A 20,012-nucleotide genomic window follows, 5' to 3' on the forward strand; every position below is an offset into this window, starting at 1 on the left:
AATACAACCATAGTAATGCAAATCTTGCTAATAATTACTCCAGAACCTGGAGAAATATTCATAGAGCTTGTAACTTTTGTAGGGATTCCACTCAATGGTCCACACTAGAAACAAGGTCGACCTATGGTGGGATAGGTGGCTCCCTAATCATCCTCCTTTAGGCAACATTCTTCAAGGCCCCATTCCTTATAATGAAAGGAAAATGATACTGAACACCATCTAGAATGTCAAAACTGGCACCCCAACTCCCTTTCCTTCCAGCTACCAAACCATGTTATTCAAGCCATTGAAGATACCTTCTCACAAAGGAACTACCCCAAGAGGGATATCCCAATTTGAAGGCTTAATTCTAATAGCCTTTTCACTTGTAAGAGTGCCTAATCTTTCCTCAACAATAATCAATCCCCCCAGTCCCCATCCAACTACACCTGGATCTGGAAACTTAAAATTTCCAATAAAAGTAAGTTTTTTTTGTGGCAAATTTAGCACAACAGCCTGCCTTCCAACACCACTCTAGCTATAAGGGGCATTGATATCTCTCCCTACTGTGTCCATTATCCCAACACCCCCGAGGACACCAACTTTTATTCTTCCAATGTCACCTGAGTGGTCTTCTCTGGGCTTTATCCAAAAATCTAGAGAAAATACCCTCAACCACTCTCATTTCTCCTCTGGAAACTGGGACACTACTTGGAAATGGTTACAAGATAAAAATTTTGATAACTATGTCCGATGGAGCACCCTTCTCCTTTATTGTCTCTAGAGAATCTGGAAAAACAGGAACAATAACACTTTTAACGATAGGACTAGCCCTCCTTTCTTTGCCCAAGCTTACTCTGAAACTGTGGAATATTCTCAACTCAGAAACAAAGCTAAAATCTGCACCACCAATACTTCCATCTCCCTTAAATGGAAATTCCCCATGATTGGAACCTTCAAACTCAACACTAACAGTTCTTGTTTGGGAACCCAGGGAAAGGGGGAATAGGGGGCATCTTTATAGATCACGCAGGCAGCTGGCTCCTGGGATTTAACAGATATTACAGTATAGTCACCAATAATCAAATGGAGCTCATTGCCCTTAGGGAAAAACTAAAGTTAGCCATTCAGAAAAATCTAAGACCTCTAGACATCAATATTGATTCAAAAGAGGAAATTTGCATGCTACATGAGGGTAATCTGCATTATGACTCTATTCTTGATGATTGCAGGATGATGCTAAAAGAACTAGGAGGAGAAATCATTAAACACTGCTTCAAGGAATAAAATAAAGTGGCGGATGTTTTGACAAAGAAAGCAGTAGCAATGGGAGCTCCTAGAAATCTCCAACTTTTTGTAGTTCCACCGGTGTATGCTCTAGAGCATGTATGGGCAAACATCAATGGAACTAGCTTCACTAGATGTATTAGGACTAACCTTTCTAACTTTGGGCATAGCCCAAACTGCTTTATGGTAAAATCGGACTGAGTGTACCCTTTTGTACCATTGCTGCAGCTTTTATTTAATGCAATCTGATTCACCAAAAAAAAAATTATAGTGCAAAAGAATATATTTTACCGGCCATTTTGTAATTCACATAGGATTCTTATTAGGTTTTTGTTGTATTAGTTTTAGGATTCAGGATTGTAGTCAAATTATAGGAATGAGTTATTCCTCTTACCTTAATTCTTTAAATATTAATTCTCATAATATTTTTTACCATATAGAAATTTTATTTTTTAAAATATTTTTTTCTTTAAATATATATTTTAGGACTCGTTAAATTTAAATATTATATATAAAAAAGAAAGTTGCACTATATATGTAGGTCAGTCATTGTGCTTGACTTTATAGAAAAGCTTAACATGTATTATCAATGACTCATATTTTATTAATTATAAAAATAACAATTCAAATATATGCGGCAAATATATAAATAAGAAAAAAAATTGGGTCTTCTTTTTTAATTGCAGTATTATCGTACCATAATTTTGTTAAAAATATAGCAATTATTTTCCTTTCTTTTTTCCATTGTATTTCACTCTTTATAATAGGTTAGTTTAATGAATAAGGGAATTGCTATAAGTTAACAAAATTATAATTGATGTTAAATTTTTAAATGTTAGGATTTTTAATATAGTTTAAAGGGATAATACCCACGAAAATACCTGAACTTTGACCGGATTTTCAGTTGAGCATACTGAACTTTGTGGGGATCCTATTACCTCCTGGACATTTTTAAAGTGGAATTAACTCCCCCCAAAACGCTATTACCCAATTTAAAGTGGAAAGTGTAATACACGCGCCAATGACATATTGACACGTGTATTTTTTATTTAAAATTAATTTTTATTTAATTTATTTTCCATTCTTATTCTTCTCCATTTAATTTCTTGTTTTCTTCTTCTTTTTTATTCATCAAAATCCACAATTAGCAGTAGCAGCAATGATGTTGTTCTTCTTCTTTTTTATTATCTAACAGTGGTGTTGTTCTTCTCCAAAATTAGCAGTAGCAGCAGACCAAAACAATGGTGTTGTTCTTCCCCAAAACAACATCATTACAACTAAAACATTGGCATCCAACAACCCAAAACTCAGAAAGTTTCAATCTTTACACTCTTCAAGTTCAATTTAATGAAAAAAATTGCAAGAATTTGCTTCAGAAAATTCAAATCACCAATCTTGAAAGAAACTTCAAAATGCATCATTTAAAAAAAAAAGAATAAAAAATTCATAATTTGAGAAAATCATCTTCAAAGATTTTTTGAGAATTCAAAATTTCAATTACTATCAAAATTGAAGAAGATCCATTTGGTGTGTATTGAAATTGGGTCAAGTTGATGTAATTGAATTGGGTGTGTTAAAGATAACTTATTTGATGTGTATGTGTGCGCGATGAAATTGTGTTCAATTCAATTTCAAGTCAACAATGGAACACCCATGAAACACCATTGAAAAAAAGAAAGAAAGAAACACCATTGAACAGAAGAAAGAAAGAAGAGAGAAGAAATAAATGAAAAATAAATAAAAAACCATTCAATTTATAAAAACTAGAAAATTGAGGGATGTTTTGACCAAAATAAGATTTTTTAACACTTTCACGCGCTCAATTCGCGTGAATTACACGCAATGGTCCAAAGGGTCTGATATATGCCATTAAAATACAGAAAAAAAAAGTGTAGGTGGGTCATAGGACCCCCGCAAAGTTCAATATGCTCAACTGAAAATTCGGTCAAAGTTCAGATATTTTCGTGGGTATTATCCCTAGTTTAAATAAAGAAAGATTTAATACTATAAAGAACATTGTTAGGAAAACCCTTTTACAACATAATAACTCATCATCTAATAATTAAGGAGCAAAACTAATGTTGCTAAAAAAAATAAAAAATTTAAATCACTTTTGTAATTCATTCATACTTTTAATATATTATATATTATATTATATATTTTATATATATACATATAGAGAGAGATTATAGATATTTGTGTGTGTTTGATGCGTAATTATAATACAATTGAGAGATGCTTTTGAAAAGTCGTCGAAGTAATAATACTCTATTATACGAGAATATATTGTCGAAGTTAAACAAAATACAGTTACCAATTATCATATCGCAAAATACCAAAACGGTACGTCAAAGTACCGAACCATAACGAAATAATATGATATGATAATGATATCTCATTTTTAAAAACAGAATATCGAAATTATCATACCGAATTTTCAAATACCATACCATACTATGCCCTGCCTTATCTATAAGCATGTCCAGTCTCTAAGTAGCTTCAAATTTCTCTCCAAACATGACTTTCACCGGCAGTCTTGGACTAAAATAACATTTTCATTAATTCAATTGGAGTACAAGTTGGTTACCACATTATCATAAGAAAAATTTCATATACTGAAAAAATGAAAATTAATGATATTAAGGACAAAATTAATTAGAAAGAGAAACGAAGCGTCACACTCGTATTTTTGAGAGACAAGAACAAACACCAAGTCGTGAATATGAAAGGCTTTAAGGAGATCTTGTAGGAAGTAACTAATCACACCATACGTATCAGGAATCTGGTCTCATAAATCGCAGCAAACAACAAACAGTAAAATAAAGTGCAACACAAATTTACCGTGGAAAACTCCTTGCTCAAGGGAGTAAAAAATCACGACCTACACTGCGTAGGATTTCACCACCAATCTCCACTAATTTCAAAGAGCTTTGTTCAAGATTACAATCCCGCAATCCTAAAACCTAACTCTTAACTCACAACTCTACTCCAACTGATCTACCCAATATATGAGCACTCCAAGAAGTCAAACCTGTTTCTTTTTACAACACCTCACAAACAAGAAATCAAACCGTCTTCTTGTTATAACACACCACAAACAAGAAATCAAACTCGCTTCTTATTACTCACACTCACAATATTCAATAATAGAAAAGATTACAACTCAGAATCTACCCTATTACAGACTCAAAAACTAATAACTCTAGCCTTAAACATCTCAAACTTCAGATTTCAGTAATGCAAATCGAACAAAAACTGTGAACCAGGTTTCCATTTTACTGTGATGAACTCCTGCAGTTTTTGCTCCGACGGCTATTTCTCTCAAGATGATATATTTCGTAGATGTGCAATAGGTTACGGCTCTCAATGATCTTCATGCCATATATATGGTGGAGATTTTTCATACCCTAGAATATCATGGACAAGGACTCATTCTTTAAATGGAACATGGTTTCCTATAAGGAATTAGGTGATTCATTTTCTTATAATTTAAGGAGATTGCATCATATAAGGAAACTTTGAATCCTCTTTAAACTTTATTTCTTCTTTTTATATCTTTTCTTCTTTGCTCGTTTATTTCATTCTTTCTTTGCTCGTTTCTTTCCTTCTTTGCTCATTTGTTTATTTTCTTCTTTATTGCATGCCTCCAATCTTCCTTATTTGAACTTGATTTCCTTGTGTATTCACGTCACCTACTCTGGGACCTGGTTCGCAACTGTCAGGAACCTGGTTAACAGGACACAACATACAAAAGACAACAAGTAGTAAACCTGGTTCTTATTTGTCAATCATCAAAACTACAAATATGTTCCCTTACTTTCCAATAATTTTTCTCTTTTTGATAATGACAAACAATGCATCATATATTCCTTGTCCACGCCATATAACTTCCCTCTTTTGGCATCATTGAAAGTCAACAACTAAAGGACTCAATGAACATATAATGAGTGCAATATCATTCAAACTCATGGCCCTTTAGGCAACACTATTCAACACACACTTGTTAACAATAAGGTAAGTCAATCTTAGGATATCAAACATCTTACATACATAATCAAGATATGCAGAGAACAAACATAATTAAGTAGACATGTACCAATTCAAGACCTTAGGACCCCAATTAAAGCATATCATATCATAAGTATGAGACAAAACATAAGCACCACAAGAAAAACTGGAGGCAAAGGAGATTGAGGATATATACTGGTAAGAGAAGTACTAAGGCTAAGAAAAAAAGAGGTGGAATGCTTTTTCATACCATTGTGCACTTTTTTTGGTATTTTTTGACAATACTTCATGCTAAGCATACATGAGGTCTATCTTTAGCTGAGTATTTTAAGCTTTAAGTAAACTATGCATTTGCAAGATATAGGTGAAACAACAATTGAGTGATCGGACCTTTTTATATCATTTTTTTAACCTGGTTCAAATGCATAGAAATCTTACTCCCTTCAGGTACTTTTATCAAATTAATTCTTCTTGATGAATTTCAAACCCGAATTATGGAAAAATATATATGGTTAAGAAACTCATTAGACTTAGTGCAACAATGATAGATTTAGGAACAATAAGGGAACTGATCGTAGTTTGTTTCTAAGAAGGTTGTTCCCTTAAGAAATAGTTATTTACACTTGAGAGGTGAGGCCATGAATTAAAATTTGTGAACCTGGTTCAAATGACTGAATAAGACAATGATGACACTAAAGGAAATGGACCAGGTTTCCCCTGAATTGAAGCTAGGGTAATTTTATGACTGAGATCTTCTTTATCAAAGTGGTTTGGGGTTGAAGGATGTTTATTATTCAAAGGACAAAAGAGGATTATTGATGTTTTTTTTTGGAAGAATTGACTTTTTAAGAATGAATCAGATTCACCACTGCTCAAGCTTTATACATACTCAAGAAATACATGCATTGAAAAGGATGGTACATACCTGACTATAAATAAGGAATCAAGTTCCCTTTTTGTGAGTACCTCCTCTATTCTTGATGCAATTAGTAAGAAAGCAAGGGTAATATCCACAGACCTTCTGACCACTGTCAAAAATGTGTATGAGGTGTGTACCTGTAATAGTACGAGACTGAGTTATTAGATATATATTATATGTCCAATAAAGCGTAAAATTGTTCATTTACTATCCAATTATTAAGGAATCCATGATGATGTGTCAATGCTTATTGATATGACCAAGCTCTAAGAAAATAGAAACCAGGTTCATATTGCATTGAACCCTTTAATCATCCAACACTTCCCCCTTTTTTTGTTCACTATGCATATTCTCAACGTTGGTTCCCCCTGTCTCATGTACCCCCTGGTATGAGGATCACCACTGGACTGTGAATTTGATCATTTTCAAGAACTCCTTGGGAACCAGGTTCTTCAAGTATTGACCATCCATATCCTCATAATCATCTCCAGTAATACCAAATCTATCATTGTCAACTAGCTCTTCAAGATCACGATCATCAAGATTGCCAATAACAAGACTAATTATTTCATCATCTTTCTGCAAAATTAAACAAATGAGATTCATGCTGCATAATTTTCCCGATTGCTGTGAACGAACCTTCAATATTAAAGTTAGCACATTCTAACGTTCTTCTTAATTTTTTATCATTTTGAGCATTGTTTCACTGAATTTAGCATTGGGCAACTCATGAACTATGATATTCATGACTCTTTAATTTAGAACCAGATTTCAAAATTTGAGTGCTCTGTCTTGTCATGCATCTAAGAGACGCTCAGCGAGTTATGTCTCAATCTTTTTTTTTCTCTTTTTCTTTCCAAGGACTACTTTGTAACCTTGGAAATACGCGAGTGAGAGGAAACTTTCTTGCATTTTTATCATGTGTACGAAGCATGTATTATTCAGCTATCATGATTTGAATTTTCCTCTCACCTTCACCTGAAACACTGGTTAAAGATTAGTCTTGGATTCCCAGATTAACTTGGGCCCCTTCCGGTGAGTAAAAGGATGAATGAGATCTCTTCTAGCCCAAAAAGGCAAACAAGAGGACTATTTATTTCAAGCATTGGCATGGTAAGGACCTGATTTCCTTTTAACAAAATTAAAATGATTCATCTGACAAGAACCAGGTCCCTTTTTGACAATATTAATATTTTGATGATTTGCCCAAATTTTACCTTGACATTGATTTCTAAGATGGCCTTCCTTTCCACAGTGAGTAAAGAATTTTAATCCAATAGGATTACCTTGTGAGGACTTGCGTTCTTTAGGTTTAAAACCAATCCAATATCTAGTGGTGGTTTGACTATCCTGAATTTGAGTTAACAGAGTTGAGGACCTGGTCTCTCTTTTATTGTGCTCTAACTCATCTTTAGTCCTTGCAAGACTTCCTGTAGCAACCTATTTATTTCAGTAATCTCTTGATGATTTACAGTCAATTTCTTGATGTAATCTTCCAAAGATTATTGAAGAGTAGTTGCTTGGCTTTTACCTTTAGAAGAAAATTTCTTTAAAGAGTTTTTCAAGGAACAGTTTTCTTCATCAAGACTTTGATAGTCCATTCTTAAAGATGCATAATCACTCATAAGCTGATTCTTGTCAGAACAAGCAGAATAATAGGCATCAATAAGAACATAAGCCAAATTTTCAAGTTTTTTTTAAGAAAAATTTTTGAGTTCAGGTTTAAGATCAAGAAAACATACCTTGGATTCTCCATACTCAGTATCGCCATCTGAGTTTGAACTTGACATGTGTGAAAGTATGGCCTCCTTAGAATTTTCTTCCTGTTGTTCACCATCCAAATCAGCAATTACAACAAGTGCTAGAGTATCCTCATCATCAGATTCCACCATAACCAGTAATGACCAATTTTGTGGTTCTTCATCTTCAAATTCATCAGAAGAGTTTCCCATTTTAGCAAGAGCCCTTTTAACAGCAACATCAGCTTTACATTTTGTCATCATTCTGTGTGATGGAAGAACCAGTTCCTTATTTTGTTAATTATTTTTCTTGTGCTCCACTGTCCATAAAGGAAAAAATTTGATGAACTATTCAGGACTGCCACACTTGTGACACACTTCCTCGTGATTTTCCCTTTCATAATTTCTCGAAACCTGGTTTCTATTTTGTGACTTCAAGCTCTTCCTCACCATCTTCTGAAATCTTCTCGTCATGAGTGCCAAATTTTTAGGTTCAAAATCTACCTTTTCAGTAGCTTTTTTAGAACTAAAATATTTTTCTTTGTATCCCCAGTAATTTCACGTTCCTAATTTTTCTTAAGCTTATACATTTTCAAGTTTTCGATAAGCCCATCCATGATTAATGTGTCCAAGTTATGAGCCTCAGAGATAGCTTCAACCTTACATTCCCATGACTCCGGCAACACACTCAATAATTTTTTAATAGCCTTACCATTGGGAATAACTTCACCTAGAGAGTAGATTTCATTAATGATTGATGTGAACCTGGTATGCATCTCCTGAATAGTCTCTCCTTCCTTCATCCTAAGTAATTTATATTTTCTGTTTAGTACATCAATCTTAGACTTCTTCACTTGACTAGTACCTTCATGAGCTGTTTCCAAAGTATCCCAAATTTCCTTCTTTGTGGAACAAGAGGATATCCTATTGTACTCATCAGGGTCAATTCCACAGATTAAGATTGACCTTTGCATTATTTTGAATATTGATCTTGTCATTATTATCAAATTCCAATCTCCCTTTAGGAGCCAGTGTCTTTCCATCTTCACCAAGCTTCATTGGGATTGTTGGTCCATCCAATACAATATTCAAGATATCATGATTTTCTCTAATAATGAAGTCCATTATTCTATTCTTCTACCATCCATAATATTGTCCATTAAAGAGGGGTGGTCTAATTTGCGAAGCACCTTCTTGAGATGTTGGTGGGGCAACCATCTGATCCTTTTCAAGGTGTTAGCCTTTAATTGAAAAGACCTGCTCTGATACCAACTGTAGGAAGTAACTAATCCCACCAAACGTATCAGGAACCTGGTCTCAGAAATTGCAGCAAACAACAAACAGTAAAATAAAGTGCAACACAAATTTATCGTGAAAAACTCCTTGCTCAAGGGAGTAAAAAAATACTACCTATACTGCGTAGGATTTCACTACTAATCTCCACTAATTTCAAAGAGTTTTGTTCAATATTACAACCCCGCAATCCTAGAACCTAACTCTTAACTCATAACTTCACAATTTACTCAAACTGATCTACCCAATATATGACACTCCAAGAAGTCAAACCCGCTTCTTGTTACAATGCCTCACAAACAAGAAGTCAAACCCTCTTCTTGTTACAACACACCACAAACAAGAAGTCAAACCCGCTTCTTATTACTCACACTCACAACATTCAATAATAGAAAACATTATAACTCAGAATCTATCCTATTACAGATTCAAAACTCATTAATTTACTCCAACTGATGACATCAACAACGACTACTAACTCGAGCCTTAAACTTCTCAAACTTCAGATTTCAGTAATGCAAATCGAACAAAAACTGACCAGGTTTTCGTTTTGCTGTGATGAACTCCTGCAGTTTTTGCTTCGATGGTTATTGCTTTCAAGATGATATATTTCGTGGATATGCAATAGGTTATGGCTCTCAATTATCTTCATGTCATATATATGGTGGTGATTTGTCATACCCTAGAATATCATGGACTAGGACTCCTTTTTCAAATGGAACATGGTATCCTGTAAGGAATTAGGTGATTTCTTTCCTTATAATATAAGGAGATTGCATCATATAAGGAAACTTTGAATCCTCTCTAGACTCTATTTCTTCTTTTTATTTCTTTCCTTATTTGCTCATTTATTTCATTCTTTCTTTGCTCGTTTCTTTCCTTCTTTGCTCATTTGTTTATTTTCTTCTTTATTGCATGCCTCTAATCTTCCTTATTTGCACTTGATTTCCTTGTGTATTCACGTCACCTACTCTGGGACCTGGTTCACAATTGTCAGGAACCTAGTTCACAGGACACAACATACAAAAGACAACAAGTAGTAAACCAGGTTCTTATTTGTCAATCATCAAAATTACAAACATGCTCTCTTACTTTCCAACAGATCTAATTAATACGAATCAAAAACTTCAAATCAATTCTCCTATATATATAGCTCCAATTATTTTTATACATTAATATGAGAGTATAATATACTATCGATATGATCAAAGTTGGGCCAATAGGAGGAAGTGGTGGATCAATTTGGGAAGAAGAATGTGATGAATTAGCTGGAATTTTTGTTTTGTATGACCAAGACACAGTTTATTCACTTCAGTTCCGGAATTATGTGGATGGGAAGTTAGATATGTCAACTAAACATGGTACTCGTAAGTGTGAAATCTACCGCGCGGTCATCTTGGATTATCCATCAGAATTTCTTACTTCGATAAGTGGTTCATTTGAACGTGTCACCAAAAAGTTAACAGTGTTAAGATCAATAAGATTTGACACCAATAAAGGTTCTTATGGACCTTTTGGTACCCCAGCAGGTGATGTTGAGTTCAAATTTATGATAGGAAATCATCAGTTATTTGGTGGTTTTCATGGCAGCAAGAATTCTGATGGCATTGAGAGTATTGGTTTTTATGTGAAGGACATTCCCTATTCTGTGATCAAGTTGAAAGATTCTCCAGGGAAGGTCAAAAAGGTAAAAAATGAAAAATATTAAACTATGTATGAGCTATATTTCTTTTTGGATATAGAGGATTGATGTTTTGGTTTATTATACATGTATGATCCTCTATTTATATGCCTTAATTAATATTGATCGGCTTTTGTCTTCACAATTTATTCATGAAATTCACATATTAGTCTTGAGTTATTTTTGCAAGATTCTCGTGCACTACGTCCAAAATGTAGCTATGTGTAGAAAATATATTATGTCATGTTGTAATTGATTTGCTTGTTTGTTTGAACTTTGACGTTTTGCATTGAGGTCTACTTTATTTGTGAAAGACACATATACAGAATGTTAGATTTACTCTTTAGCCTCTAACTTGCTTTATTTGTTTCTAGATTAGTCACTCGTTGGTACGTTGTGTTCACAATTTAATCTAGTTTGATTGACTTATTTATCGAATTGCTATATTTGTACAAACAATGTAGAGATAAACATGGCCTTTAACCAGGAATTATTTTTGCTTTTCCCAGAGTTCAGTTTGTCCATGAAAAAAAAAACACTAAAAATTATGTTTTCACTTTGTGCACTCTCTAAATTACTCACAGAGAATCAATGACAGTTCTAATTTGCTTCATGGTAAAACACAACTTTATTTTATAACTTTTCTCTTATCAACAAAAATTACTTTATTCTATTTTCATAATGAAACATGATTAAAAACCTACAAATAAAAAATAAAAAAAATGTTTTCTAATGTCACTGATGAAATTTTATGGTATACAATCAAATTAAACGTCTTTATGATCTTGTCCTTACTAGATCTCTGTAACCAGATTAGGATATAAATTTCATGAATAGTCATTCAACTTTATGTTTATCACACAAAAATTATCTTTCTAGTTTTCCTTACATAAAATCATTCAACTTTATAATTACTATCACAGAAAAATTATTTTTTTCTAGTTTATAGCATATAAAAGTCAACTAACTTTAATTTAATCACATCAAAATAATTTTTTCTATGGAGTATTTTTTATACATAGTCATTTAATTTATTCTAAATTAACAAAAAATAAATTTCACCTGATTTTTTTAAGTTGCTATTAAAAAAATGACTTAATTGCATTTGAAATAATTTTAGAAACTTGTTTTGTTTCATATGGTTAATCTTCATTGTGGTCTATGATATTAAGTTGTCGCCTTTATTTTAATATTGTTATAATAAATTTAACTCATTATCATTAACATAAAAATATATAATTTATTTATTTTGGCCTTATTGATATGCTTATTTTATTAATTAATTACGTAATCACATTTTTTAATTAGAAATACTTGCTCTAAGAGAATCAAAGAATTCAAATCACTACTAAAAAAAAAGGAGAAAACCGACCACTAAAACCAACCACAAGTGATCGATTTTATCCAATTTCTTACCAAAAAAACGACCAAAAAATATGGTCGGAAAAACAGTGGTGGCTTTTCAAAATCCGACCACGAGTGGTCGATTTTTGAAAAAAATATTTATATTTTTTAAAAATTTATTATAATATTTTTAAAATTGAAAAAATATTTTTTGATAAAAACACCCGACCACATGTGGTTGGTTTTTTATTAAATTAGATAATTAATTTAATAAACAATCCGACAACCTGTGGTCAGTATTTTATTAAATTAATTAATTAATTTAAAAGAAAACCGACCACTTGTGGTAGGTTTTTTATTTAATTAATTAATTAATTAAATTAAAAACCGACCACAAGTGCTCGATTTTTTTTGTGAGGTTAAATATCAAAAAATCGACCACTTGTGGTCAATTTTTCTGTGAATTTAAAAAAAAATTGAACATCTAAGTACAGCATTTGCAACAGTATCACCAAATGAAAATCCAAATACAACATTTCCAACCACAAAAACCCAAATATAAAGTAGAAGACGTACAAAAATCTCAAAACTAAATGTACAAGACATAAAAAATGTATGTGCAACAAAATATGAAGAAACTACAACAATAGTTTGAAACAACAAAATGTCCAAATTTAAAGTAGAAGACGTACAAAAATCTCAAAACTAAAAGTCATCATCATCTTCGAATTCATCCTCGTTTTTCATATCATCGTCCATGCCGAAATCATCCAGGGGGGGATAGACCTTTCGCTACCCGAACTGCATCACTAGGACACGAAGGAATAACCCCTTGCGTCTGAATGAAACAGCTGAACTGCTGCTGCAGCATCCTGATTTGTGATGTTGTGGCCTCCTCCGTCTTCTTTTGCCTCGCAATCTGTTCAGAATACCTCTCTCTCTGTTCAGCGAGCTCGGCAGTCAATTGAGAGACCGAATTTTCTAGTCTGACAATGGTCTCTCTGTCAATCAAAGAGGTAGAGTATGCAGTACCGGACGATCTCCTAATATTTTTGCCAAAATATACTGTGTGGAATCCGTAGTAATGACCTCTATTTGCAGGACTCACAGCTTTAATCCATAACTCATTCTGGACATGCACGGGTATTGGGTCACCCTGCCTTTCAGAAGGCATACTACTACGATACTCAACAACAAGACGCGTAAAATTGACCTATATTCAAATTAAAGTTAATACTAACAGTCAAACAATAGTAAAGTAGTTATACTTGAATAATAACAACAACGACAAAAAAATCATAAATTCAAAATTTGTTTCTTACATGACAAGTTTCTGCACGAACTTCAACTCAGACATTTTCATCAGTCGAGTTCTTTTTTTTCTAATGAGTCTGCACGAATACCTCTGGAGCTGGTATTTTCCTACCCTATTCTTTTTTCTGCATATGAAAAAATTATCCATGTTCAAATAATAATAAAAAATAAAACTAGAAACAAAGAATTAAAAGTTTTAAAGTTACATACCATTTTTTCCTACACAGCAAAAGTACTTCTGGCACCCGCAGTATGTAGAGAGCCACCCTTGGATGATGCCCGGACTTTCTTTCCTTTTTCGCTCAACAATTGGTATTCTGGGCTACTCCAATGGCGCTGATACAGTTGCCATATTGGTTCAGGAATCCACTTCGATTTTACCGAATTATTACGGGTATAATCCTAGAGATCGTTAAATCTGGCTCGACATCTTATGAAAAAATTCCTCTTTATAAGGAATGTATTTACGTCATCCCACCAGAAAAATTTCTACAACAAAAATATAATATTCAATATTGTGTTCTAACAAAGTGTTAATAAGTAGTTGATATAAATTAAATCCTTACCTTAAATTCTTCAAACATTCTATCCTTGTCTAGTTCAGGAACCCTTTCCCAACTGGTCCAGAAGTCGTTGAAGTGCCGAGAAATGCATATTCGGGCCTTTTTTCCAATGTTACCATCCGGCCTAAACCTACAACACAAGATTAAACATTAATTGCATAGAGCACAATAATATAATAATGAAAAAATGTGTAACGTTATTATATGTAGAAATCTTACCTTTTCACAACTGAAACAAGATAAATCCTCCCAGAATTATCCAGGTCTCCTGGTTGTCTAGCAAGTGATGGGGGATAAACTGGCGTGGGCGGATCTGAAGCACCAGATGGAGTGCCTCCAAGCTGAAGATCTGACAACCCAATAGATCCAACAGAATCACTGTGCTATGCACCGTGACTGCTGCAGGAGGGTATCGATGATGGTAGATATTTGGAGGGGCCAACGGCCGGGGGATAGTACTGTGCTGGCGATAGCACGATCAAAGGAGCTAAATGAGTCGGTGTAGACCCATGTAGTGGCGCCACATGCGCAAGAGTAGGTATGGAATCCTCGAACGAACTAGAATATGAGGGTCATGCTAGCGCGTCAGCAAACCGACCCTCATGTATATGAATACCTGTAGGTCGTCTATATAGCGGAGGTTGTCTATTCTTTCTTGGTTTTGTAGTATCAATTTTTCCCTTACCCTTGTCACCTTTGCCTAACATCTAAATTATGTTAAGTTAACAAGTAGTTAGTTCCTACAAAATGAATATATAAGAAAACATTTCAAGTAACTAATTTCAAGTTACTAATTCACATTTCAAATAGCTCTAATACAACATGAGATATAGACAAGAATATTTTTATTATTATATTAATCATGGAAAAGTGGAACAACAAACTTAAACAGTATATTAATTTTTACAAACCAAAAGGACATCAATACATAATAAATTTAACGTGCACAACTAATCTTCCTCTTCTAAAGACTCTCCACTAAACCATTCATGTTTCCTCATCTCCTACCCACTCAGCTTCTTCTTCCTCAATATTAAATTCTTCAAAAATATTTTTCGTATGATTGAAGTCGTCCACTAATTCAACGTTCACTAGCTGATGATCAATCTGCATTTCTTTTTGATACGCAGTCTCCAGTACATTCTAAACTTCCACCCGCCCTATAGGTCTTGTTTTTATTACAGCCCACAAATCAGACTTGTCATTGTGTAACAGATAAGGAGCATAAACACTTATTTAGCATTTTGCGCTAGAACAAATGGGTCGTAAAAAGGATACGACCTATTGTGCTTCACTTCAGTGTTGTTATACACCTTATCTACTCTTGTGCCTGTTGGGCTTGGATCAAACCACTTACAACGAAAGAGGATGATTTTTTTATTGGAAAACCAGCATACTCCAGTTCTAAGATCTCGTGTATAATGCCAAAGTAATCAGCATCATCATCATCCTTAACCCAGACACCATTATTGTTTGCTTTCCTTGATCTGGACTGCTTTTCGGTGGAAAATTTGAACCCATTGACTTTGTATTGGGACATTGCATTAGCTTCAACTGGACCCAAAGAAATATCTCTGAGAAGCTAATCGTATGTGGATGCATTTGGTGAATGGTGTACCTAAAAATATTATACGTATATATATTTTAGTGGAGGATTGTATAAATGTTTAAACTCTGTAGAAATGTCCATACACTAACGAACCTCATATTTAAACCATGTTGCAAAGGATGCATACACTTGATTTTCGTGGAATTGAGTCTTAAATGAAATGAACATCCAAATTAGGAAACACAATTAGTTTCTTTAAGGGAATGAGTAAACAAAGAAGATATGTTAAAATTTCACTTCAGAAGGAGCTCAATTTTTCGGGCAATTCAGCAAAACATACAAAGTTGCTGATTTTCGCTCTGTGGGATTAAGCCAGTGAGGTATAATATTTTTAGCCTTACAACCAGATTGATTGAAAAATGATATCGGTTGCAAATGAGGCTCATTCACATCGTCTTGATGACGATTCAGGCGGTTTCTTGAACAAGCAAATTTATCACGAAAGTAGTATGAACAAAATTGAGAAGTTTCTCTTGCAAGATATGCCTCAACTATAGAGCCTTCCACCTTGTGTTTGTTTTTGAGACCTCTTTTCAATTTTCCAATTGCACTGTACAATAATGTCAAGGTTAGATGTTTACTACATTTAAAATAAATATGTATGCATTTTAATATGTTGCAAATGCTTACCGTTCAAATGGATACATCCACCTAGTTTGAACTGGACCACCTAGCCAAGCTTCGTGGACAAGGTCAATGGGAAGATGTTCCATCACATCGAAGAACGCTAGTGGGAAAAAATTTTCCAGCTTATTGGTGATAACAACAATATTACTTTTCATTCGCACAAGATTTTCTTCTTTTAATGTGGTGGCACGTAAGTCCTTGAAGAACAAACTAATCCCTGTTATAGATTTTCATATGTTTTTAGGTAAACCAATAAAAGCAATTGGAAGTAATTGTTCCATGAAAACATGACAATCATGGCTTTTCATTCCATCCAAGATTCTTTGTGCCATATCAACCCGCTTTCCCAAATTTGAGGCATACTCATCCGGCATCTTTAAAGTTTGGACCCACTCACATATTTGTCATTTTTGTTCCAACTTGAAAGTAAAACTAGCCTTGGGCTTAAGAACATTAACATTGGGACCCTCCTGCAAGTGTAATTCTCTCCATTTGCAATATTCTAGTAAGTCAAGTCTGGCCTTAGGATTATCCTTGTTTTGGCGGCCTTAGGATTATCCTTGTTTTGGCGGTGACATCCATAACTGTGTTGAACAAGTTGTCAAAGTAGTTCTTCTCAGTATGCATGGCATCAATATTATTTCTAGGTAAATTATCTGGCCAATATTCTAACTCCCAAAATATACTTTGCTTAGTCCAGTTATACGAAATGCCATATCCATCAAGCCTGTAAAATCGTTCCTTGTTGGCTTTAGGCAAATCCTGAACTATTTCCCAGATATCATGACCAGACAGCATTGGAGGTGGACCATCAGGTTCCCTCCTATTCTTTCTGAATGCATTCTTGAGTCTCCTAAATTCATGATCAAGTGGCAAGAAACAACAATGACAGTCGAACCATGAATTTTTCCTGCCATGTCTCAACGTGAAAGATTTTGTTTTTTCCATGCAGTATGGACAAGCCAGTTTTCCAGCGGTCATCCACCCAGACAACATTCCATAAGCAGAAAAATCATTAATAGTCCACATTAGATATGCACGCAGATTGAAATTCTGTTTAAGAGAAATGTCCCAAGTTTCAATACCCTCATGCCATAAAATTTTAAGTTCATCAATCAAAGGTTGCAAGTAGACATCTATTCCGTTTTTTGGATTACGCGGGCCAGGAATAACATAATTCAGAAGTAAATAGGGACTAGTCATCAATATTTCAAGAGGAAGATTATAAGGAGTGATAAATACAGGCCAACATGAATATGGCGCACCACCAACTAAAAAGGAGCGAACCCATCCGCACATAATTCCAATCTAATATTTCGTGGCTCAGCTGCAAAATTTGGATAAGTTGTATTAAAATGCTTCCAAGCTTCTCCATCAGATGGATGACACATAACACCAAGGGGGGATTTTATTTTCACTATGCCATCTCATATGAGGAGCTGAGCTGTATGAAGCATACAACCTCTTCAACCTTGGTATAAGAGGTAAATAATGCATTGCCTTAATAGCAATTTGCTTCCCAATAGAACCACACTTATATCTAGGGTGCTAACAAAACTTATAGAACTCTAGGTCAGCATCTCCCTTAAATTATAACATGCAGCCATTTTCACAATAATTAATTCTAACCAAGGAGAGACCAAACTTTGACAGCAATCTTTTTGCCTTATAGAAAGAATCAGGTATCTCCATGCCGGGGTGAACTAACTCTTTAATAAAGTCTATAATTGAGTCCATTCCTCCTTTCGCAATATTTCAGTCAGATTTAATACTTAATAATCTAACAGCAACAGACAAACGAGAGTGCAAACACCCATCAAAAAAATGATGACTAGCAACATGCAGATCTTTGTAGAAATTGCCCGTTTCGCTATTAGGAACATCTTCAACATTTTCCCTAAAGTCAACCCCGTGTTGCATCCCAAATGCATCGTGGACCATTTCTGTCATCCTAGTATATTGATTTTCATTATGCCCTACAGACCTACTACACTCTCCAATAACAAAGTTATTTTGCACAACATCACTATGAATACCACGCAATCTTAAGAAGTACTCGTGAAACCCCTTTCTATAAAGATGTTCCTTTACATCGTCTTTACTTAGAAGATTTATACCATTACATCTAACAAAAGGACAACGAATAACCCCAAAACGTGTCCATACATCAAGTGTCTTAGCATGTTCAACAAATGTTTTGACACCTTCAACAAATTTCTCCCTAATACCCATTCTATTAGCATTGTTCCGATGATATATCCAGCTACAATCAAGTTCCATCTTCCAACCAAGTCACCTAACAAAAGAACATTCCAAAAAAAATCCCTTTTAAATTTCCTAAACGTAACCATTTTCAACAAACTAAGTGACAAAACAAAACCACATTCCTAAACAAAAATACCTTTTAAAGTCCCTAAACTTAACCATTTTCAACCAAGTAAGTGTCAAAACAAAACCACATTCCAAAACAAAAATCTCTTTTAAAGACCCTAAAGCTAACACTTTTCAACCAAGTGTCAAAACAAAACAACATTCCAAAACAAAAATCCCTTCTAAAGTCCCTACACTTAACCATTTTAAAGCAACCAACACCTAACAATACCACATTCCCTAAACATTCAAAAATCCCCTAACAATACCACATTCCCTAAACCAAGTCACCTAACAATACCACATTCCCTAAACCAAGTCTCAAAACAAAACCACATTCAAAACTAAAAAATTCCCTTTAAAGTTCTTACACTTAACCATTTTCAAGCAACTAAGTGTCAAAACAAAAGAACATTCCAAAACAAAAATCCCTTTTAAAGTCCCTAAACTTAACCATTTTCAACCAAGTAAGTGTCAAAACAAAACCACATTCCAATATAAAAATCTCGTTTAAAGTCCCTAAACCTAACACTTTTCAACCAAGTGTCAAAACAAAACAACATTCCAAAACAAAAATCTCTTTTAAAGTCCCTAAACTTAACCATTTTCAACCAACCAAGTCACCTAACAATACCACATTCCAATACAAAAATCTCATTCAAAGTCCCTAGACTTAACCATTTTCAAGCGACTAAGTCACCTAACCAACCACATTCAAAACAACAAAATCCCATTAGAAGTCCCTAGTCTTAACCATTTGCAAGCGACTAAGTCACCTAACAAACCACATTCAAAACAATAAAATCTCATTCAAAGTCCCTAGACTTAACCATTTTCAAGCGACTATGTCACCTAACAAACCACATTCAAAATAAAAAAATCCCATTGAAAGTACCTAAACTTAACCATTATCAAGCAACTAAGTCACCTAACAAACCACATTCTAAATTAAAAAATCACCTTGAAAGTACCTAAACTTAACAAACCACATTCTAAACAAAAAAATCTCATTTAAAGTCCCCAGACTTAACAATTTTTAAGTGACAAAGTCACTTAACAAACCACATTCTAAATTAAAAAATCACCTTGAAAGTACCTAAACTTAACCATTATCAAGCAACTAAGTCACCTAACAAACCACATTCAAAATAAAAAAAATTCATTTAAAGTCCCTTCACTTAACCATTATCAAGCAACTAAGTCACCAAACAAACCACATTCTAAACAAAAAATCCCATTTAAAGTTCCTACACTTAACTATTTTCAAGTGACTATGTCA

General features: G+C 34.0%; 1 protein-coding gene across 1 annotated transcript; it reads left to right on the plus strand.

Annotated features, from left to right (window-relative positions):
* Positions 1-10,426: 10,426 nt before the first annotated feature.
* Positions 10,427-10,933, plus strand: LOC107865767 (inactive protein RESTRICTED TEV MOVEMENT 1-like). The gene has a single exon (XM_016711953.2). The coding sequence runs from the start codon at positions 10,427-10,429 to the stop codon at positions 10,931-10,933; it is 507 nt and encodes a 168-aa protein (XP_016567439.2).
* The last annotated feature ends 9,079 nt before the right edge of the window (positions 10,934-20,012 follow it).

This window comes from Capsicum annuum, chromosome 3 (assembly GCF_002878395.1).
Source record: "Capsicum annuum cultivar UCD-10X-F1 chromosome 3, UCD10Xv1.1, whole genome shotgun sequence".
Taxonomy (NCBI): Eukaryota; Viridiplantae; Streptophyta; class Magnoliopsida; order Solanales; family Solanaceae; genus Capsicum; species Capsicum annuum.